At 38.0% G+C, this 23419-nt stretch overlaps 2 protein-coding genes across 3 annotated transcripts in view; both read left to right on the top strand.

Moving 5' to 3' along the window:
• Positions 1–23419, top strand: part of LOC125490753 (trypsin-like) — a 34824-nt gene that overhangs the window by 3610 nt on the left and 7795 nt on the right. For both annotated transcript variants that reach the window (XM_048631018.1, XM_048631017.1), the window contains exons 2-4: positions 12970–13270; positions 13453–13588; positions 13809–13960. In XM_048631018.1, coding sequence (XP_048486975.1) covers positions 12970–13270; positions 13453–13588; positions 13809–13960 — 589 coding nt within the window. The remainder of the gene's footprint in view (positions 1–12969; positions 13271–13452; positions 13589–13808; positions 13961–23419) is intronic.
• LOC125490754 (trypsin CFT-1-like) lies at positions 8329–9695 on the top strand. Its single transcript, XM_048631023.1, has 4 exons — positions 8329–8602; positions 8755–8890; positions 9114–9274; positions 9456–9695. The coding sequence occupies exons 1-4, from the start codon at positions 8348–8350 to the stop codon at positions 9567–9569; spliced, it is 666 nt and encodes a 221-aa protein (XP_048486980.1). The 5' UTR covers positions 8329–8347; the 3' UTR covers positions 9570–9695.

The following is a 23419-nucleotide window of genomic DNA, read 5'->3' as shown; positions in this document are numbered from 1 at the left end:
TATGCAAAAACATTGATGATATGGTTGATGTTTTTTATAATGAAATCAATGACATAGTAAAGAATCATGTTCCCCAAAGTAAGATTGCTAGTTCTAGTAAATATCCACCGTGGTTTACCAATACTCTAATTAAAATACTACGAGAGAAGCATAAATTGCATATAAAGGTCAAAAGATACGGAAATCCGATGGACAAATTATCGTTTGAGTTGCTTAGGGCTCGATGTGATAAACTACGCAAAGAAAACTTTAATAATTATATATCTAAAATTGAAGAATCAGTAATATCTAACTCTAAGTTGTTTTGGTCATACATAAAACAAAAAAGGCAAAATAAAAGTACATACCCCGCAGAAATGAAAATGGGTACCAAAGTAGCTAAAACTGGCGATGATATATGTAATTTATTTGCTGATATTTTTTCTAAGGCCTACAGTCGCTTCAATCCCCAATGTAGAGATGATTCAATTAACCAGCATTCAAGCAATAACTGTATAACCACTGCATCATTTAGTCATTCGGAAGTCTTTATGGCTTTAAAAAGATTGGACCACGCCAAGGGTGCTGGAGCGGATGGCTTACCGGCAATTTTTGTTAAGAATTGTGCTCGGGCGCTTAGTTATCCCCTTCATTTAATATACAACGCGTCTTTACAGTCTGGAGTATTCCCTACGGTTTGGAAGGAAGCTAGAGTAATCCCGCTCTTTAAAGCCGGTGATAAAAGTTCAGTTACAGATTACCGTCCTATATCAATATTATCAGTAGTTGCCAAAGTTTTTTAAAAACTTATACACAAAATTTTGTTTTATCATGTTAGGCCTCTTCTATCTAATAATCAACATGGCTTCATGAAGGCGAGATCTACCTGTACTAATATGGTGGACTTTGTGGATGAAGTTTCGCAGGCTGTTGACTCTCGAATAAGTACAAGTGCTATTTACACGGATTTTAGCAAAGCTTTCGATCGGGTGAACTATTCTATACTGTTAAGGAAACTTGAAAGCCTGGGGGTGGGGGGTGGTTTGCTGTCTTGGCTAGGATCTTATCTCCATGGTCGAAATTCTAAAGTGGTAATAAATGGCTATTCATCGTATTCATTTGAAGCCGTATCTGGGGTTCCGCAAGGATCACACCTAGGCCCATTACTTTTCAATGTTTTTATAAACGATCTTCCCCTTTGTTTTCGACACACAAATTTCTACCTTTTTGCTGATGACCTGAAAATAGTGAAGCCCATATTGTCGTTAGAAAGCAATGATGAACTTCAAAGTGATTTAAGTCGTCTGGTTGAGTGGTGTGATGTAAATGGCATGCCCTTAAACACATCTAAATGTTATCACATGATGTTTTCGCGATGTAGGCAAAATTGCATACCTCATACATACTACATAAATGACTCCCCTTTGAAAAATGTGGTTGAAATCAGGGATCTAGGTATAGGACTGGACAGTAAGCTACAATTTAACAAACATGTAGAGTGTATTGTGAATCGCGGCTTTAAAATGTTGGGTTTCATAATCAGAAATACAAAGGACTTTAAAAGTGTTTCAGCTAGGCTAGTTCTCTTTAATTCATTAGTACGTAGTTGTTTGGAATACTGCAGTCAAGTGTGGAACCCCCACTACGCTGTTTACGAGAAACGAATTGAGAGTGTACAAAAAAGGTTTCTGTGGCACTTAAGTTACCGTTATGGCCTTGCAAAAAAACTACAAAGCTACAAAGAGAGACTAGAATATTTTCACATGCAGTCTTTATCTTCACGCAGAAAGGTGGCAGATATTATTTTCTTGCACAAGTTGGTAAACGGAATGATAGATGCACCGACACTACTAGCCAAATTACAAATAGCAATCCCTGTACGTTTGCCTAGAAAAAATAAATACATGCTTTTCCACATTAGAAAAAGCAACACAAATTTAGGGCAATTTTCTCCACTAAACAGGATGTGTAGATCTTTTAATACAGTCACCAAAGAAACGGATATCTGCATATCTCAAAGGCTTCCAGTTTTCAAAAAGGAACTGATGCGGTTGTTATAGCTACATATTATTTTAAATGTTCAAATATTTATTTTATTTTATCAATTAATTATTTTTAATCAATCTATCAATTTCAATGTAAATTCAAATTATTTATTGCCAATTAATGTTATTTTAATAGTGTTTCAATGCAATTATACTTTTTTATAATTTTAAATGTAAATTATTAAGGCTCTAATTTATACTTAATTTATATTTGATTTGTACTTTTTTATAATTTAAATGTAAATTATTAAGGCTTTAACTTTAAAAATCTAATTTAATTATTACTTATAATGCATGCTGTATTCGCCTGTTATTGAAGATGCATTTATCATTTAACTACTGTATTTTTATTAAGCATGAATTTAATGTAATCTTTGTTGGCGAATCATATATAAATAAATAAATAAATAAATTACATTTCATTGCCTTATCGTTTGCCATTTGCTATAAAATACATACTTAATTAATAATTGCAAAAATATACCTGCAAAATCTTTATTTCATTACGTACGCTTAGTTACGCTTATCATATTTTGTCTTTTCACAATCATCATGACAAATCCTTCCAATTTAGAGACATCTAAAGGCAATAATCACAAGGACAGGCTAGCTCAGCTTTGCAAAAAACGTGTAACAATAAAAGGAAAATTAACACTGTTTAAAAATTACATTGCCACAATTTCAGCTTCGCCTACCCTTAGTGCGCTTGAAAAGCAAGAGCTAGAACTCCGCTAAAAACAAAGTAGCACCTATCAAGATTACGACTATTCCGCGCCTTGAGTTGTGCGGCGCGTTACTAGGGGCGAGATTGTGGGCGAAAGTCACCACTGCACTTACAGCGAACATAACTAGAAGTAGGTTTTGGAGCGACTCCACCATCGTATTGAGTTGGTTAGCTACGTCGCCTAATCAGCTAAAGCCTTTTGTGCGTAACCGAGTTAGTGAGGTACAAGAAACTACAAGCGGTCACACGTGGGGCTACGTACCGACCAAAGATAACCCCGCGGATTTAATAACAAGGGGGGTGAAGGCCGATTCTATCGGCAGCTCCAGCTTGTGGTGGTACGGACCCGACTTTCTACATAAAGACGAACGTTATTGGCCTAGCATGCCTAACACTTACGTCAAAGAAACTTGTAAACAAGAATTCGTATCAAATCTTGTAACTAGTAATGAATCTGAAACATACCTATTCTCAAACTTAATTCAAAAATACTCAAGATTCATAAAACTACAACGTGTAGTAGCGTATATTCTTAGATTTATACATAATATTCGTAATAAAAGCGATAAAAAATGTGGAAATCTTTCTCTTTCAGAACTTAATGATTCTTATTATTTCATTATAAAAATAGCTCAAATAGAAATGTTTACTGAATACAACATATTAAAGGCTAGCAAGTCATTACCTCATAAAAACCGTTTATTGTCATTGACCCCATTCTTAGACAATAACAACATTATGCGTGTAGGCGGTCGGCTTAAAAATAGTCCTTATGGCTATGATGTTAAACACCCTATATTGCTAGACAGTAAACATCATCTTACACTTATAATTTTTCGTCATGAACACCTTAAGCTCATTCATGCCGGGCCGCAGCTGCTCTTATCGAGCTTCTTATATCTACCTCTGTGGTCTAGTGATAGAAGCTCAGCTTCATCACCCAGGGATCCCGGGTTCGATTTACAGGTAGGGCCATTAATTTGTGTTTCTATATTGCGGTTCCAAGTTAGGTTAGGACATTAAATTAAAACTTTTACCTCGGTTTGACAGTATATAAAACCCAGACAGTATTTCGCTTCATTTTTTATGTCACACAACATCTAGTTCGTAAATTGTTTATCAAAGGCTCTGTTCATTTTTCCATCTTGAATTCTTGACAAATGTGTCAAAAATCAACAACCCGTTGCCTGGTTACCGGTCTTAACCAAGTCTTAGCGGAACCCCACAGCAGCAATTAAGTTTATCACGCGATCAAGGGAGTTAACCGCATGATTTAGCATGGTGGGACACTCACTAACCTTAACGGTCCATGATGTAACCAAACCGAGGTATTTTTAACCTAACCGAATGGTGTGAAATTAGGCCTTAACCTTTTTCTCGTGGTTCAAGTGTTTTGTTGTTTTTCGTGTTAAGTATTATCTACTTCAAAACAGTTAGTATTGTGTAAGTGGAATGTGATTAATGTGATTATTTGAGGCTGCAGTGGTTCATCAGATGTCTGTGAAGAGTTTAAGATGTAGTGTTGTGTTTGTTGTGGAAAAGGATTGCTGTGAAAATTGATTGAACTTTGTAATTAACTAGGTATGTTTTTCTTTGATTTTATCCCAAGAATGTTCTTGTTGCAATGTTTTAAAACTAGGGAGGTATAACGTACAAAATCCAAACATACTCTTGTGTTTCGAATCAGTAATATTTCAAATTTGCGGCCCCCGATTTATCATATGTTTTTGAGGTTATGTTTTTGTTTACAATAAACACGTCAGTGTTTGACGTAATGCTATCAGAACGTAGGGTTGCCAAAAACGATACAAAATAAAATATGGATTAAATTTTGTATGGGATGATAAAAATGTCGTGCGCCTGATTCCAACATCGAAAACGTTTTCTCCGGGATAAGTTGTGTGGACCCTTTTCGCGGCATATGGCGGATCCCGGAAGTAACTTCCTCTATTTTGATCACAGAAAAACCATAGACAATGGGCGATCACAGAACAGATGTCATTCCCAGATCTCAGAATAATAATGTAAGACCAAATTACAAAGTAAGATCATTACAATGGAAAAGATCATTAGGTACTTATTTAAGGGCCCGTACAGGGTGACGTGCCGCGCCAATTTTGGGTTTTCAATGCTCTTCACACAGCACACGCAGTGACACGCACACATGTAAGTTTGCACAGTGGGTCGATAAACTTTTACTCGCCAACTTTATTGACAATTATGTTTAAGTACATTTTGGGTGATTTTAGGGTAAGTAAGTATAATTCTTACTTACACTGGTAGGCACCAGGAAAGAGTAGAAATTAATAGGGGTGCCACTTTACTCTATACTCGGAACCCGATTAGCTTTCTCAAACAAATGTGGTATTTACTTGTAGAAAGGTAACTACAAGTATTAAAGTGTAGATAATAAGTTTCGGGCATCCTCCAGCCAACTGAACCCCGACGACAAAGCAAAGTAAATACATAGTGTCGCAAAAGGGCTATACTAAGCCAAAAGGGGATGACTCAAGGGGTCATTCTGAACAACTTTTGTTCTACGCGATTTGCAAATTCGCGAAAAAATATATTCGTTTTCCATGGTAAAAAGTCCCATGTCCAACAAAGTTTCTATGAAAAAGGTTTTTGTAGAGCAAAAGTTCAGAATGACCCCCTGTCTTACTCCTTTTTACCCGACTGCCGAAGGAGGAGGGTAATGTTTTTTGATTGTATGTATGTATGTTTGTCTGTTTCTTTGTTCCCTCCTGTAGCCTAAACGGCTTGATAGATTTTGATGTATGAGGTATTGTTAGAAGCGTATTGATGGCGCGATGGTTATAGGCTATGTGACGTTCCATTAAAATGTACATAGCGCCCTCTAGAGGACATAACGTGATGATCGAAAAAATAATAATTCAACTTTGCCGTGTAAGGTATCAAATGAAAGGGCTTGATTTTCACATTACAAAAATATGCATATTGAAGGTATTTAAATAACAACACCAAAATTATTGAAATAAAAAATGATCATGAACTACTGACGTAAAATTTCATAAAATAAAAACAACTAAAAAGTTACAAATACAAAAATACAATTATAAACAAACGAAAAACCCGACTGTACGCTAAAAACATGAAAACAAGTCCCAATGTTAATGGAAAGTATCGCAGGCGGGGACCAACTTGACCGCCACTCAAGGCCGTTTTCTAAGTAACATTCAGCTAAATGGTGAACCCTCTGCTGGTCCCCGCATACGATACTTTCAATTAACATTGGGACTTGTTTTCATCTTTTTAGCGTGCAGTCGGGTTTTTTGTTTGTTTATAATTTGTTTAGTACTATACGAGTATACCGCTTTTTCAATACCTGTAAGTACATTTTTCGGTAGCAGCATAATATTTTTACTTAATTTTAGGGTTTCGAACGTCAAAAGAAAAAAAGCAACCGTTATAGGATCTCTTTGTTGTCCGTCTGTCTGACTGACTGTCTGTCACCGCCCTTTTTCTCAGAAACGGGTAAAGATATCAAGCTGATATTTCGCATAGATGGGGAGTACCCCAAAAAATATATTATGGTACTCCCTGTCCCACACAAGTAAATTGGGGCTTATATTTTTTCCAGTTATTTTGATGTGTATCCTTTTTTTTCTTTGTTGTTTTGTATAAGTATGTGTTTCTTTTCTTTAAATCTGTATTTTTTTGTTGTTGCTGTCTATGTGTCGAATAAATGTATCTTTATCTTCAAATCACGCCATCTATCGTTTGTTTTTTTTGTGGCTACTGTCTATAGAAGAAATTCCGTCATTGACAATTTTACGTTACGAATTTATTTTTATTTATTTTATTTTTATTTTTACATTTTCGTGGAGAATCAGCAGCATTTTGTTAATAAATAATTATTACTTATGAACACATAACAACTTGATGCCATTAACAGAATGAACTTAGTAAACCCAGTAAACCTAACACATCCAGAGGAAAAATAAAATCTCTTTCTCTCTCTCTGAAAAACATACTTAATAGCCTAAACTCGATGCTTTTAGCTATTAACATCTTTGAAATAAAATTGAGCCACCACCGTGTTACTGCCCTCATCAGATCCTCACGAGACCATACCTCAACCAGCACCAAGAGACTGTATTTTTGATCCCTAACCTAATGTTCGTGCGTATTGTCATCACTTAGATCCATTCGCTATATTCCTGCTCCTCATCAGACCTTTACGAGACTGTAATGTCACGAGAATATTGCACACTATCTAATTTAATTTAATGTATTGAATATACTGGAGGAATTATGCTTCCTCAATTTCAAATCAAATTATGTTGGTGTCATAAAAGTTGAAAAAGTGCAATGACAACCAATGTGCAGTGATTTTGTATCTGTACACGATAAGATCGCGAGCTGTCAGTGCTGCCTAAACCGACGTGACCCTTCTTTGGAGGCCAGCGGCCAACTGAGTCAAACGTCACTTGTGTTTATGATTTTATAACACAGAAAGCCATAGATATTTGTATGAAGATTTGAGGGAAAAAAATTGCTCAAGTTTGGGATTAATTTACACAAAATAAGTTTGTGTTTATTAAAAAACAAGGTATTTAGCGCCTAGTCCAAGCCTTTAACTTTATAATATGATAAAAATCATATGAAAATTCTTAATAATTACGACACAGTTGTTACAATACGGGAGTGTGATTTTCTGGTTTTTCGTCATATTCTGAATTTTATTTACAGTTATCCATAATCATTTACTTGAATTCGAATCATTCAGCACCTAGCTAGACTCTTCGGCTACCTGTGTGATTTTTCAAGGCTGTAGAGCATCATTTACTACATAATTCTATGACAATGCCAACCCTCGATTCCCTATTGCCGACCCTTAATACAATTCAGATCATAAAATCCATTTTGTTTACACTAGGTACCTCCAAGAGCTTCGCTGCGCCTTTAAGGCGCTATAATACGCAGAACAAGCACCGCCAGTGGATAAAAAATCGTAACTTCCGTTTGAAAGCGTTTATTCCAAAAACTGCCAAGGCCACCCCCTCGTCATGCTAATTCCAATTTTTAGAACGGCCATCGTTAGCGATTTTTAGATTAACTTCTAGATTCCAAGCACAAGGGATTAGCCGCAATAGCGGCTATAACTATTATAACTAGGATTATTTCCTTTATGGTGGAGGCTTACTTACTGTACGTAATTCTCCGCTCGCTGGCGTCGTGGACGCGGTCTAAAGGAAGTTGTCCCGGCTCTGAAGCTGTTCCTCCACCACCGCCGTTACCGGGAGGTGATGACGTCGCCAATTTTGTGATATCATTTAACATGGCCATGAAGTGTCCGAGCGCCGTCATCCTTCACGTCGTTCTCGCTGACGGAGCGTCACGGATGGTGACGGCTGTGGTGGACAAACGGCCTAAGGCACCGTGTAGCGCATATATTTACTATAATATAAAATATCAAATTAGTCAATCCAAAAGAGAAGCAATCTGAATTGTGTTATTTATAGGTAGGCCCTTTGCCACTGCAGTATCAAGTCATACAGTGGATGATCTAGGTACACCATACCTAAAAAATCTTTCCAGAAAAATCAATGACACTACAGCTGTTACTGGCACTACTATGTTGAAGGCATCTCAAGTTGTCATTCGCGTCGGATCCACCTACAATGACCGCGGAGGCTCAGTACACGTGACGTCCAAGATCGTGGTTCACGAGAGCTATAACGTCCCTCTTAACGACGTGGCAGTGTTGGTGCTGTCGGACAGTATAAGCAACTACCGGAGCAGCTCGGTGCAGCCAGCCGTCATCCCCCCGGGGGGGTATGTGGTCCCGGACAACGCGTCTGTGGTAGCTGTTGGGTGGGGACGGACTGTTGTGAGTTCACTTCTGACAGATTTCATATTATCAAAAATGATCAAATTTCTCAATCGATAAATAAATATGTAATATCCCATCACATGGGTTTAGAATGATAGATAGATTAATCAATCCTTTCGGCTTACTATTTCCAATTAAACACTCTATAGGCGAACTGCAGTAAGTCGTTGCCACTCGGTCTCCGGCACGTGGGGCTGCGCAACGTGGACCGAGACACCTGCAGCGCGCGGTGGGGGGTTCAGGGCCCAGACTCCGTGCTCTGCGCGGCGCTGCTTGATGTTGGAGGTAAGTTCGTATATCCGACTCGAGTTGACGTGCTGGACCGACTTATGCAGACGATTGACGAGTTTTATCGAGTGCATTTGAGGTTTCATGAAAAACCGACCCGCTACGAAGTGGATTCAAGAGTGTTTTTGAAAGAGAAAGTTTGTGTTTACACATGTTGGGTAATTTCCAGACTCGTCAAGACGTGATAGCTCGGCTAACAATAAGAGTTTGTCCCTTACAGGAGCCGGTGTTTGTTATGGTGACTCCGGTGGTCCCCTGGTGTACAACGGGGTGGTGGTGGGGGTGGCCTCGTTTTTACGTCTTGACAGGCCATGTGGCGATTCCTTCTACCCTCAAGTATTCATGCGCGTCGCTAGCTACAGCGCCTGGATCAATAACATTGTGAGTAATATAATTAAATATCGAAAGATACAGCCGGTGCCCCTTTAAGAGTTTCTTCTCTATTAGACGACAAAGAAAATATTGTTGTTATCAATGCCCTGGATTTACATATAAATAATAAATTTTTAAAGGTGAGTTTTGAGGCTCACGGGCTATGTTATTATAATTTTAAACTTTCCAGGTACGCCAAAACCAGGTAAAGCGCTCGCGCAGCCCCAACTCCGCCGCGGCGGCCCACGTCAACTTCGGTCTGATGCTACTCGCCTCAATATGGATAATATATTCCAAAAACTGATATATATTTTTTATTAAGAACGCATCGATGATGTTTGACGATTCTCAAAATTTCAACTGATTAAACATATGTTTGAATAAATTTATATTGAAAGATTGGTGTTAGGTATGGACCTACCTTATTTTACATTTGCATTTTCTTATTTTATTTTACTTATAGGATTGAAATTAAATGTATTTTTAACAACTTTTGATTTTTTATATATTTCCTTGGGCATCCTGTGGTTTATTTTGTATGATTTGTACCTTCTTATTGAAAATTATATTAAAAGCGTGTAAAGTAGAAATATGCATAACGTTTTAGATAAGTAGTAGGTTATTAATATTAGTTGTGCCCTAGAATTGAATGAGCCGTTTTCCTTGACAGCTGTCAGTTAAGTTTTGGTTCAAGCCGATAGATGTCGTGACAACATACTGTACCGAACGTCAAATATTGCACACAGACAGCAAAGAGGTTGAAGTATTAAACTCAGAATAAGATAAGATAAAGATAAAGATAAAAATTCATTTATTGTAAACATGGGTAAATAAAATGGTGTTACAAAATTATTAGTACGTACAACTTTTTGGATTACCTACACTATAGAATTCATGCAAATTTATATAAATTAAGTTCAAACTGAGATAACACAATAATAGCAATATAATAATTAAATAGTCATACAATAATAGTCATTCATTTAGTTATATAATAAATTATAAAATGTCATTTAGGTAGTCATTAATTGTATAATAACATTTTTTTTGGAGAATACAATTCAGTTCATTTTTAAATTTAATAATGTCAAGACATCTTATATTGTAAGGCAGTTTGTTGTACAGCTTAGGGCCCATACACACAATACTCTTGGTTAAGATCGTAGTTTACAAATAAAAGAGGATGGGCAAAAATATATGGGAGCTGGGACCACCCTCCAATAGCAATAAGACTAACATCGTTGGATAGGTCTTGTCAATAAGAATAACTTTTGCTTTGACAGCTTTGTTGTCACAGTTGTCCGTTCAGAGATATATGACTTATAAGTTCCGATACTCGTCAGTTCATCTTACTGCTATTGGAGGATGGACCACCCTCCAATAGCAGTAGGACTAACGTCGTTGGATAGGTCTTGTCAATAGGAATAACTTTTGCTTTGACAGCTTTGTGGTCACAGTTGTCCGTTCAGAGATATTTGACTTATAAGTTCCGATACTCGTCAGTTCATCTTACTGCTATTGGAGGCTGGACCACCCTCCAATAGCAGTAAGACTAATGTCGTTGGATAGGTCTTGTTAAAAGGAAAAACTTTTGCTTTGACAGTTTTGTAGTCACAGTTGTCCGTTCAGAGATATTTGACTTATAAGTTCCGATACTCGTCAGTTCATCTTACTGCTATTGGAGGCTGGACCACCCTCCAATAGCAGTAAGACTAATGTCGTTGGATAGGTCTTGTTAAAAGGAAAAACTTTTGCTTTGACAGTTTTGTTGTCACAGTTGTCCGTTCAGAGATATTTGACTTATAAGTTCCGATAGTCGTCAGTTCATCTTACTGCAAAAATACATTGCGGGTTGGCGGTAATTAATAATACAATTGCTTGTTAGCTGCCATTCTCTTAATAAGCGTGACAGGTGAACTGTCACTTCACAAAGAGGTCACCATATACGATGACCACAAACACAACACTCCTCCACCATTAATTTTAAAACTACATTTTATCCTATCGGATGTCATAAATCTCTGAACGGACAACTGTGACAACAAAGCTGTCAAAGCAAAAGTTATTCCTATTGACAAGACCTATCCAACGACGTTAGTCTTACTGCTATTGGAGGGTGGTCCATCCTCCAATAGCAGTAAGATGAATTGACGACTATCGGAACTTATAAGTCAAATATCTCTGAACGGACAACTGTGACAAAAAAGCTGTCACAGCAAAAGTTATTCCTATTGACAAGACTTATCCAACGATGTTAGTCTTAATGCTATTGGAGGGTGGTCCAGCCTCCAATAGCAGTAAGATGAACTGACGAGTATCGGAACTTATAAGTCAAATATCTCTGAACGGACAACTGTGACAACAAAGCTGTCAAAGCAAAAGTTATTCCTATTGACAAGACCTATCCAACGACATTAGTCTTACTGCTATTGGAGGGTGGTCCAGCCTCCAATAGCAGTAAGATGAACTGACGAGTATCGGAACTTATAAGTCAAATATCTCTGAACGGACAACTGTGACAACAAAGCTGTCATAGCAAAAGTTATTCCTATTGACAAGACCTATCCAACGATGTTAGTCTTAATGCTATTGGAGGGTGGTCCCAATCTGCCCATTGTCATTTCCGAAGATACCAGAAACGGCCATCGTTAGCCATTTTTAGATTAACTTCTAGATTCCAAGCACAAGGGATTAGGAGGTAGGCATAGAAGTAGAAAAAAAGACGGAAGGAATCTCGCGAACTAAAAAGTGAGGCACCCAGAGTAAGTCAGTCCGTACTCCATTTAAAATCAACGGCCAATCAATTGAAGATGTTGACACCTTCACCTACCTGGGAAGCAAAATCACACCAAATGGTGGAACTGACGAAGATATCGGCAACCGCATCAACAAAGCCCGTGGAGCTTTTGCCATGTTAAGCCCAGTGTGGAGGTCTTCCGCATTCCGTCTCCAAACCAAGATCCGCCTGTTCAAGGCGTGCGTAAAGACCGTTCTCCTCTACGGTTGCGAAACTTGGAAGAAAACGGTTCAAACAACGAACAAGCTACAGGTTTTCGTAAACAGATGCTTACGCAATATCCTAGGGATCCGTTGGTTTGACTTTGTCTCCAACGAGGAACTTTGGCGCAGAACACATCAAAAACCTGTAGCAGAAACCGTAAAAGAACGCAAATGGAGATGGATAGGACACGTTCTCAGGCGTACCGAAGACGTCCCAAAGGAAGCGCTGACATGGCACCCCGAGGGCGGTAAACGAAGACTCGGCAGACCGCGAGAGACATGGCAGCGCTTTGTGAAAAAGGAAATGGGCCAGGCGGGGATGTCTTGGGCGGATGTCTCTGAGCTGGCCCAAGATCGTAAAGAATGACGGCGCTTCACTTCGGCCCTTTGATCCCCAGCGGAGATTGGGAAGGGAATAAGTAAGTAAGTAAGTAGATTCTAAAATTGGCGACGAAGACGCCAGCGGGCGGAGCCGCGATAGCCACTATAATATCTATAAAATTGAATAGAATATTCTTTATTTTGCACCATTAAAAATATTACAATTTCAAAACTTTTATATAAAATAGTACAAAAATATCAAATTAGTCAATCCAAAAGAGAAGCCGATGTGAATTGTGTTACAGGTGTGAACCCTTTGCCACTGCAGTATCAAGTCATACAGTGAATGATCTAGGTACACCATACCTATAAAATCTTTCCAGAAAAATCAATGACACTACAGCTGTTACTGGCACTACCATCTTGAGGGCATCTGAAGTTGTCATTCGCGTCGGATCCTCCTACAATGACCGCGGAGGCTCAGAGCATGTGACGTCCAAGACCGTGGTCCACGAGGACTACAAATATATGATCAGTTACGACAACGACGTGGCAGTGTTGGTGCTGCCGACCAATATGAGCAACTACCGGAGCAGCTCGGTGCAGCCAGCCGCCATCCCCCCGGGGGGGTATGTGGTCCCGGACAACGCGTCTGTGGTAGCTGTTGGGTGGGGACGGACTGATGTGAGTATCAAACACTTCACCTTGTGGATTTTATCGGCATTTATATGTAGGTAAGTAATGACCTAATTTCTTATTTGATAATAAACGGATATATACCTACCCCATGTTTGGCATGATGCCGCAATGAGCCCTTGAATCATTTCTATGTCGGCTTCCTATACCACAACTGTAATATTCCGTAGGAGAACTGCATCAACTCAACCCCCCTCGGCCTGCGGCACGTGGGGCTGCGCAAGGTGGACCGAGACACCTGCGCCGCGCGTTATTCGATCTTCTCATACAACAACATGCTCTGCGCGGGGCTGCTTGGTGTTGGAGGTAAGCTCGTATATCCGACTCGTCGATAGGCTGGACCGACTTTTGCAGACGATTGACGAGTATTGTCGAGTGCGTTTGAGGTTTGATGAAAAACTGACTCCGCAACGAAGCCAAATGTCGAGTATTTGTGAGATTTGCTGAAGTTTGTGTTCACACACGTTCGATATTTTCCAGACTCGTCATACCTAGCTCGGCTAACAATAAGAGTTTGACCCCACAGGAGCCGGCATTTGTTCGGGTGACTCCGGTGGTCCCCTGGTGTACAACGGGGTGGTGGTGGGGGTGACCTCATTTTCGGTGACATGCGACGATTCCTTCTACCCTCAAGTGTTCATGCGCGTTTCTAGCTACACCAACTGGATCAACAACACTGTAAGTAGTTTAATGAAATATAGAAATAGAACAGCGAGGTACCCTTGCACCCCACGGCTGAGAATGCCCCCCCTTAAAGAGTTTCTTCTCTTAACATTTCTTTATTATGCTCGGTGATATTATACAGCGTGATGGGTATGAAAGTGTATTGGGTAAGTTTGGTGACGTAAGAGTGAATCAGAATGGCAGGTATCTTCTGAATGTTTGCATAGAAAGAAACCTTGTAGTTTCTAATTCTATGTTCAAGCACAAGAAGATACAAATGTATACATGGCAACGACAAAATGAAAGGAGTATAATAGACTTTGTGATTGTGGATCAAAGATAACGCGTAAACGTTGCTGATACTCGAGCCTATCGGGGTGTCAATGTTGGAACGGACCATTTTCTGGTTGAAAGGTTGGTCTACGAAACAGCTGCTTAGTTTTAAATATTTTTTATTGATTAAATACTAGTTAATTAGCTTAAAATTAGTGTAATTGTATAGATGTATTTAAAATAAGTGTGTAACAAGTGAAGTTTGAGCCTCAAGACAAGTTTTTTACCACATTGATGAGGTTGAAATTGGAACCACCTATAACCTGTCAAACTTCAAATTTCCAACGAATTATCAGGCGAGTATTGTGTAAAATTATCTAGTTTTCCCTCCCTTTAGCCTTTATACTTAGTTTAAATTAAGATATTCTAACTTTCTTTGCCGTTTTACTTTCCTTTTCTTTCTAATAAGTAGGTATTTAACTTAGTTTTTTAGTTATTTTTATTTCTCTTCTCAATCTCATCTTTACTATTTAAAACCTAGTAACTTAGTTTATCCTAAACTAAACTGTAGTCTCCCTGTCCCGTCTCATTGTTTAATTTCAAATTTTACCACAATACATAGGATCAAATAGTTCAAACAACATTTTATAAGTAAATTTTTTATTTAGGAATATTCCCTTCTAACATTACCTGCTCCCCATCCCTGTAGTCTAGTAGGTAGTCCTGGTTTAGGAATAGGGAATTAAATCCTTCTATGACTTGTGTGCTCGGTTCACTTGACTTATATGTGGAAGTGAATTTGAATGCCTGTACTTGTTACATAGATAACTAACAAAACATCCTTTTATTAGACTAGTCAACAAATAACTAAATTAGGTACCTATTTTTAGCTTACTCAAAGTATAAATGTGAATAGTGAAAATCAGTTACAATTTGAATTCTACTACTACCAAATTGCTTATAAATTATCAGTAACTTCATGAATAAACATTTGTTACTGTAACATTTGTTCTGTAACTAAAACCCTGAAAAATAAGCCCTATCTGGTGCTCTGACTATTCACCCCATATTCTATACCGATATACTACCGTAGCACCCCGTGTTTTTTCAGACAAAACCAAGATGATGTCCCGAAGCAAGGCACATACCCGTGACCTGGAACTCCGGCTGAGGACAGCCCTGGAGGACCTCAAAGCATCCCGTGAACTGACCGACCAACTCATGAAGGAACGGGATGAAAATGAAATGGAATTTGAGTGCATCTTAAAAAAGAACACAGTGCTAAAAAACCAATTAGTAGAACAGGATATCCAGTACCAAGATCTGCAAGGCAAGTGTGATGAGCTCAATGGTCTACTGAGGTCATACCAGCAGTGCCAGAACATCCATGAAGCTACTCTGTCGCAAATCCACAGCCTGGAACAACAGCTGGCTGAGGCCAACGGAGAGCTCCAAAGACGGAATGAAGAGCAAGAGCGGGATGAAAATGATAAAACCATCGCTTTGTATGAGGAACTGATCAACTCACAATGTAAAGCAGTACCTACCATAGACCTCACTACACCTTGCAAAGAACCCTGCGAACACAAAGTGACACCCAAGATTATCGGTGCGAATAAACGGAAAAAATACTGTAAAATCAACAGATCTATAAAGAGATGTCAACATACTTTGAGAAAGTTCCAAAAACCAATGAAATCTATAAAAGAAGAAAATGTTAGACTTGGACTACTGGTCCATAAGTATGAGAAGGATATTTTAGTCCATAGGCAGGACCTTTCGGAATGCAACAGCTACTACGAGATGAACATGGCAATGTTGCAGCGCAGACTGGTCAACTTAGAGTCTGCCCTAAATAGTACCCGTACGCCATACTGTGGGGATAAAACCACCAGTCCCCAGATGTCGGCACCTCTTTCGGGGTTCAACCAGAGTGCTTCACCTGAACAGCACCAGCAGCAGACAGTGTCCTACCAACTGACACTCAGCTACATCAGCTGCCATCTGCCTGCCCCCCTGATGAGATTCAGCCACCTACTATAACCTGCAACAACGAGCCCGCCGTCGCAACGAGTAGTGTCCTACTAACTGACACTCAGCTGCCACCAGCCTGCACTCTTCATGTGAACGAGCCAGCTAGTACAGCCTGCAACGACGAGCCAGCTACTACAGTCTGCAACGACGAGCCAGCCGTCCCGACGAGCAGCCCGTCACCGTGCGACCGGTCCGAGATTGCCCTGTCTTCAACACCGAGTACCTGCCTGCTTCGAGAAGCTCCTTATGAGACAATTGTCTTCTCAGATAAGCTAGGTAGCAAAATGGGTCACATGTTAAATGACTATCTTAAACAAAAAGTCATTAATATTTATGTATGCCAGGGGCTTCTTATAACCAAATTGTAGATAGAATTTTGTCAGGACAATACAGTGCAAACACTACATTAGTATTGTTAATTTATTACCTTGGATATAGATGATAAACTACGTTGGAAGGCACACGTAGATATGACTACTTCAAGAGTTCGAAAAATGATCTGGGTGTTTAGGCGACTACGTGGCATCGCGGACTTAAAAATCTTAAATATGTTGTATTACGCCCTCTGCTACTCTTTAATAAATTATTGCATTTCGGTTTGGGGCGGCTGTTGTAAAACGTTCATTATCCAACTAGAACGAGCACAGAGATCAGTACTAAAAGTAATGACTTCCAAACCATTTAGGTATCCAACAAATCTTTTGTATTCAACATGTAAAGTCCTCACAGTCCGACAAATTTTTATTTACCATACTATAGTAAATCACCATCTTATTGTCCCATATGATAAAACATTATTTGTTTCTGCTCGTCGTAACTACAAAATTTGTAATGTCCCCCCAACTCGAACGAGTTACATTCAGAAACAGCATTATTTCCTGGCTCCTTTTCTCTACAATAAGCTAAATGCAGTAGTTAAGTTCTATTCCATGACCTACACAAAATGTAAAAAGGCTCTTTTGGATCATCTTCTGACTTTAAACTACATTGAAACAGAATCACTTATTTTGACATGTACATAATCTTTTTTCCCAGTTTTTTTAAACCTAATTATACTTAACTGAATCTCATCCCAAACTTAAAAAATTCTCCATTGTCATCGGCAAATCCAGTCGTTTTTCGTTATATAACTTATATTTTCTTATTGTACCTATTTACCATTTAACTTTATTTTGTTATACGTGTAAGACGCCTAGATTTATATAAACCTGCTAAGAGGAAACTGGCGTCCATAACACAGGTTCACACCTACTATGGAAGCCATGTAACCAATAAAACATTATTATTACTTTTAAGGTGTCAGATTGTTAAGTTGGTTAAATAAATACTTTTTCATTTTCATTTTCATTTTTTAGAAAACAGCTTAGATGTGACAGAAAATGACTTAATAAGATGCTATGACGCCCTTTCTACCATGGAAATCAAGAAAACGATAATCTGTGCTTTTCCCTATTCCGCTTCACGGTCTCATAAGCAGAACACTCAGATACATGAGTTAAATATGTTGATATTTAACATGACATTTGGTCATAGGGAACAGATGATGTATTTCGATACAAATAAATTTATTCACAATTTTATTTTGACCAAGAGTACATTATTTGTACCTAAGTTTTATAAGCGACAGATAGCTAAATTGTTAGCTTACAATATTTATGACCCTGTTATAAGTAGTATAACAGAAGTAGGACCAACTGATACGATAGTTAGTAGTAATACTAATGTAAATTTAAACTGCCATGCACGACAAGAGATGAGCAACTGAGAGTTGTACACCAGAACATTCAGGGGCTTTCTCGCAAACTTCTAATGCTAGAGTTATTTTTAGAACAATACGACATAGACATAATTTGTATTACTGAGCATCACCTTAAAAATGATGACATGAATTTTCTTCTTCTTCTTCAAGTGCCATCTACTATCGTAGGTCGGCTATCATTATGGCCACTTGGGCCCGGGAAGTCGCAGCTCGGAATAGCTCTATGGTGGACATATTGAATGAATGAATGAATGAACACATGAATTTTAATGTAAAAAATTACAATGTTATTAGCTCATTTAATAGGAAATCGTTAGACAAAGGAGGATCATTAATATTTGTAAAGAAAATTTTAAAATGTAAGGATAGGAAAGATATTGTAAAATTATCGGTCGAAAGAATAGCTGAACTAGCTTGTGTTGAGATGGACAAGTATATAATTTTAAGCGTGTAGAGGCCCCCCTCTTCTGACTATAAAGTATTTGAGAAAGTGATGGAGGATAGTTTTACCATCTTATCTAAGAGCTCAAAACAAGTGGTCGTGGTGGGAGATTTTAATATTGATTTATTAGTTGAGACTTCTATGAAATGTTGTATAATTAATTTGTTCAAGTCATATAATTTATGTAATGTCTTCCTGGAACCTACCAGAATTACTCCCACCTCAGCCACTTGTATTGACAATATTTACTGTAATTGTGATTTTACTAATCATTCTGTAATCAATTGTTTACCATCCGACCACAGTGGGAAAATTATTACGTTTCCTTGTACTTTTGAACGTAAGTCAGCCACTTTCAAGTTCAGACCAGTAACATCATACAGAATTGATAAGTTTAAATCTCGATTGAACAGTAAACTTGGCTACTGTAGAAGCTCTAAAAGAAATCCCAATGATGCCTTTAAGGAAATATTTCAAGGTTTGTCTCAAGAATTTGAAAACGTGTTCACTAAGAAAGAAGTAGATGTTAATTGTAAACTAAGTCTTAATGACTGGGCAACATCGGGAATTTATAAGAGCAGACGTAAATTATATGATCTCTATGAACAGCGTGTGTACATTTACTCATGACGATAACTTTAGAGATTATGTAAAGAAATATACAAAGATATTCAAAGCCGTTTGCCACCAAGCTAAATCAGATTATATAAATAGAAAGATTAAAAACTCTAATAACAAGATTAAAACCGTATGGAATATCATTAATACTGAAACCGGGAAGAATAAACCACGTGATTTAAATTTTGAACTTAAAATTAATGATAAAATTGTTTCATCTAGTGAAGAAGTGGCTTCCGTCTTTGAAGATTTTTTCCGTAGTATACCGATAGCTACAACTGAGAACCTTGATTCATCTTGCGCTGAAGCTGAACGTTTGCTAAGAGGGAATGCACCGCCTTGCGGTCTCGACTTTCAATTTCATGGTATAAATACACAGACCATAATTACCACTAATAAAGAATTCAATTTAAAAATGACAGAAGATTTATGGGGCATGTCCGTTAAAGTTATTAGTCATGTTATTGATATCCTAGCACCCCACTTGGCTAATCTTTTTAACAGATGCATTGAGGTCGGTGTATTCCCCGATTTGATGAAACTTAGTAAACTAATACCGCTTTTTAAATCTGGTGAGAAAAATGATCCCAATAATTTTAGGCCTGTATCAGTTTTGCCAGTTGTTGCTGCAGTCCTATGGCACCCCAGAGGTGCAGAGGGTCTCCACTAACGTCCGCCACTTCCACCTATCTTCGGCTGTCCTTTTGGCCTCACTCCAGCTTAGTCCAGCGGCTCGCAACTCGTTTTCGACGCTTCGGCGCCATGTTTGGACAGTACTGAGTAAAATATTTGAAAAAATTATGCTGCATCAAATGCTTTCGCACTTTAGTATTCACGGCCTTCTCCATAACCAACAGTTCGGTTTCACCAAAGGTCGATCTACAACTGACGCTGGTGTCGCGTTGGTCAAACACATATTTAGTGCTTGGGAGGAACGTCTTGATGCTGTGGGTGTATTTTGCGATCTATCGAAAGCATTTGATTGTGTGGATCATGCCACTCTACTTATGAAACTTAAATATTATGGGCTAACTGGCAAAGCTCTTACATTATTGGAATCATACTTGAGCAACAGAACTCAACTAGTTGACATAAATGGAGTGCGTTCGGCTGGCTGTCCTGTCAGTATGGGTGTTCCCCAAGGCTCGATTTTAGGACCATTCTTGTTTCTTGTATACGTTAACGATTTACCGTTTTTGGTAGATAAATTATGTGAGATAGTACTGTTTGCTGATGATACTTCACTTATATTTAAGTTGAAGCGACAAGAAGTCAATTTTGACAATGCAAACAGTACTCTTTCCATAGTTGCTAATTGGTTCACTGTAAATAATTTAGCTCTTAACTCCAAGAAAACAAAATGTATTAAATTCACTTTGCCTAATGTAAGACAAGTAGAGACATATTTGACATTGAATAACGATAAGCTAGAGTTAGTAAATGAAACGGTATTCCTGGGTATTACAATTGACTCAAAGTTGCAATGGGGACCCCATATTGAGAGGATAGCCGGTAGATTAAGTTCTGCAGCTTATGCGGTTAGAACCATTAGACAGTTAACACATGTACATACAGCCAGGCTTGTGTATTTTAGTTATTTTCATAGTGTTATGTCTTACGGAATTCTATTGTGGGGACGAGCGGCTGACATTAATCAAATCTTTGTTCTGCAAAAACGAGCAATTCGAGCCATATATGTATTAGGGTCTAGAATTTCATTAAGAGATACGTTTAAGGAAATAGGTATACTTACTGTTCCATGCCAATATATTTATGAAAATATTATGTATGTTCGTAAAAACTTAAATTCATTTAGTAAAGTAGGAGCCACTCACGGTATTGAGACCAGAAACAAAAATAAGTTGCTTTTCCCCACACTCAGACTTTCGAAAACAAACACATCATTCATGGGGAACTGTATACGCTTTTATAATAAATTATCAAATGAAGCAATAAACCTTACTGAGCAAAAATTTTAGAATTATGTTAAAGCTACATTATGTAGTAAAGCTTACTATAGTATAAATGATTATTTAAACGACAAAAACGCGTGGTCTTGTCCACCTCAGCTAAGGCTATTGAAAAAATGAAATTGATATAGGTACTTAAGTAAAATTGTAGGTACTAGATATAAGTAAAAATTGTAATAGATTATAAGGAAAAAGTTGAAAAGATGCTCGAGGAGTTTCTTTCGCCATTTCTTTCCTTCTCAATGACGGGGCCTTTGTGAAATGGTGGTAGATGACTATCGACAAATAATCGTAAAATTTTACGTCGATTAAACTATTTGAATTTGAATTTGAAAGCCGGATTCGTGGTCTGTTTAATTATTGGCGACACCGACCTCAAGTATCAACAACAAATTTAGAGCGTATCAAAGTAGAAAAATTGCAAGATGATGTAGTAAGTGAAGAGTATAGAAGAAGTTTGAAAGAAAACTTAGAGAGCACTAATATCTTAGATGAAAATGATTTAGAAGAAAAATGGAAGCGTTTGAAAGACAATTTAGTAAATACGAAGGTGAAATTATGTGGAGTGAATAAAAGAAAGAAGAGTGGTAAGAGGGAGCTTACTTGGTGGGATGATGAATGCAAAAAGGTAGTGAATGAAAAGAAGATGGCATGGTTGGATTTGTTGTCTAAAAAAGCCAACAACAGAATGCAAGGAAATCAGGGAATGGAAGATGAAATGAAAGAGATTCGTGAAAAGTATGTTTTACTAAAGAAAAAAGTAAAAGAAGTGATTGAAAGGAAGAAAAAGGCATTAAAAGATGAATGTGATAGAAAATTTTCTGACAACTTTCGAGCGAACATTAAATTGTTCTGGAAGTTGGTAAGAAAGGCTCGAGGGAAGTCAGAGAATACAAATCTGGATGCGTTAAGGGATGAAAATGGAGATGTTTTGAATGATGAAAATAAAGTCCTTAAAAGATGGAAAGAATATTTTGAAAGTTTGTTTGAAAGCACAGATTGTATGACTGTAAGTGATGTAGAGGTAGAAAGTGAAAGAATTATAGATGAGGAATACAAGATAAGTATGAAAGAAATTATGGATGCATTAAAAAGAATGAAAGTTGGCGAATCGGCCGTGTATGATAGGGTATCTTTAGAGATGCTAAGAGCGGGAGGTGGAGTGGCTGCAAGTGAGCTTTACCAACTCTTCAATGAGTGCTAGCGTTGCGGTACGGTGCCACGCGACTGGTGCAGAGCGGTCATAGTTCCTTTGTATAAAGGAAAAGTCTTCGGGAGAGCCTCACTCCTAGGAGACGCGTCCCCAGGTGGCGGATAGGGGCACGCCCGTCTACTTCTGTAGCAGGGTAGGAATGAAATAAAATCGTCGCAGTCGTAGAACAGTGACGGATCTGATTTTTTTCGATTTTCGGATTATTGCAGATTCTTCTTTAAAATTTCATTATTTACCTATACAACAAAAGTTTTTTTTAAAATCTTTTATAATAAGCGAAATACAGAGTCGAACACTGACGGTTTTGATTTTTTCGCGTAGAACATAGGCGCTTGTGCCGTCCCGTCGATGTTCCGCGGTCACCCTCACCCCCCGCGACCCGCTCCCGCGCGACGGTTTGTTTGTTCTGTCATTGTTCTCTGTAGGAGCACATGGAACACGTAATGAGTACTTAAAATGTTTTTTTGCTATAATTATTATTTAAAAAGTTCTGTTTTCCAAGTAAATATTTTTTTAATACTTCTCCCATAGAACAAAGACGGTCTCTTAAATCCGTCGTTATTCATGGAACTTTGTTTAAAAAAAATGAAAGCCCTAGTTTTCGCTAAAATCATTGAGAAGTTAGTTATAATTAGGTACGGTGTATTAAAAAAACAATATTGTTTGTTTGTTAAATTTAGTGACGGAAATTTCAAATGCGACTATGTTCTTTGTCCTAACTATTGGTGTTTTGTATATACCGTCATTGTTCTATGAATAAGTGGTAGACGTGTGTAGATAACCGTCGTTATTCTTTGGAATTATTTTAGGATACGTCGTTGTTCTTTCATAATATTACGTATTTTCAATGGAAAATAAATAAATTTATGATTTTTCAGTATATTTTTCCTAATTTATTATGTTTTTAAAACTATGTGCTAAAAAACAATGTAAAATTATGTACTTAAGTACTTTTTTTGTTCATCAACTCTACTGCCAGAGGCAGGTGACGATGGGAGCACGGTACCATGCGGGTAGGTTTGGGATTATGTTTTTCCAGCCATTTGCATGAGTTACCAAACATACAAACCAAGTCAGCCGCAGAATCCAAATCAAACACTAAATTTCTACCGTTACATCAACTGCAAAGGGAAAGTCCTAGCATCAACCGAATGCTGGTGATTGT

This window comes from Plutella xylostella, chromosome 27, assembly GCF_932276165.1.
Source record: "Plutella xylostella chromosome 27, ilPluXylo3.1, whole genome shotgun sequence".
Taxonomy (NCBI): Eukaryota; Metazoa; Arthropoda; class Insecta; order Lepidoptera; family Plutellidae; genus Plutella; species Plutella xylostella.
Note: the sequence above shows the minus strand (reverse complement) of the source record. Positions and strands in the feature narration are given on the sequence as shown.

Coding starts and splice junctions, on each gene's coding strand:
- LOC125490754 (XM_048631023.1), top strand. CDS start 8,348: ATGTTGAAGGCATCTCAAGTTGTCATTCGCGTCGGATCCACCTACAAT. Junction 8,891..9,113: donor GGCGCTGCTTGATGTTGGAG/GTAAGTTCGTAT, acceptor TGTCCCTTACAG/GAGCCGGTGTTTGTTATGGT. Junction 9,275..9,455: donor GCGCCTGGATCAATAACATT/GTGAGTAATATA, acceptor TAAACTTTCCAG/GTACGCCAAAACCAGGTAAA.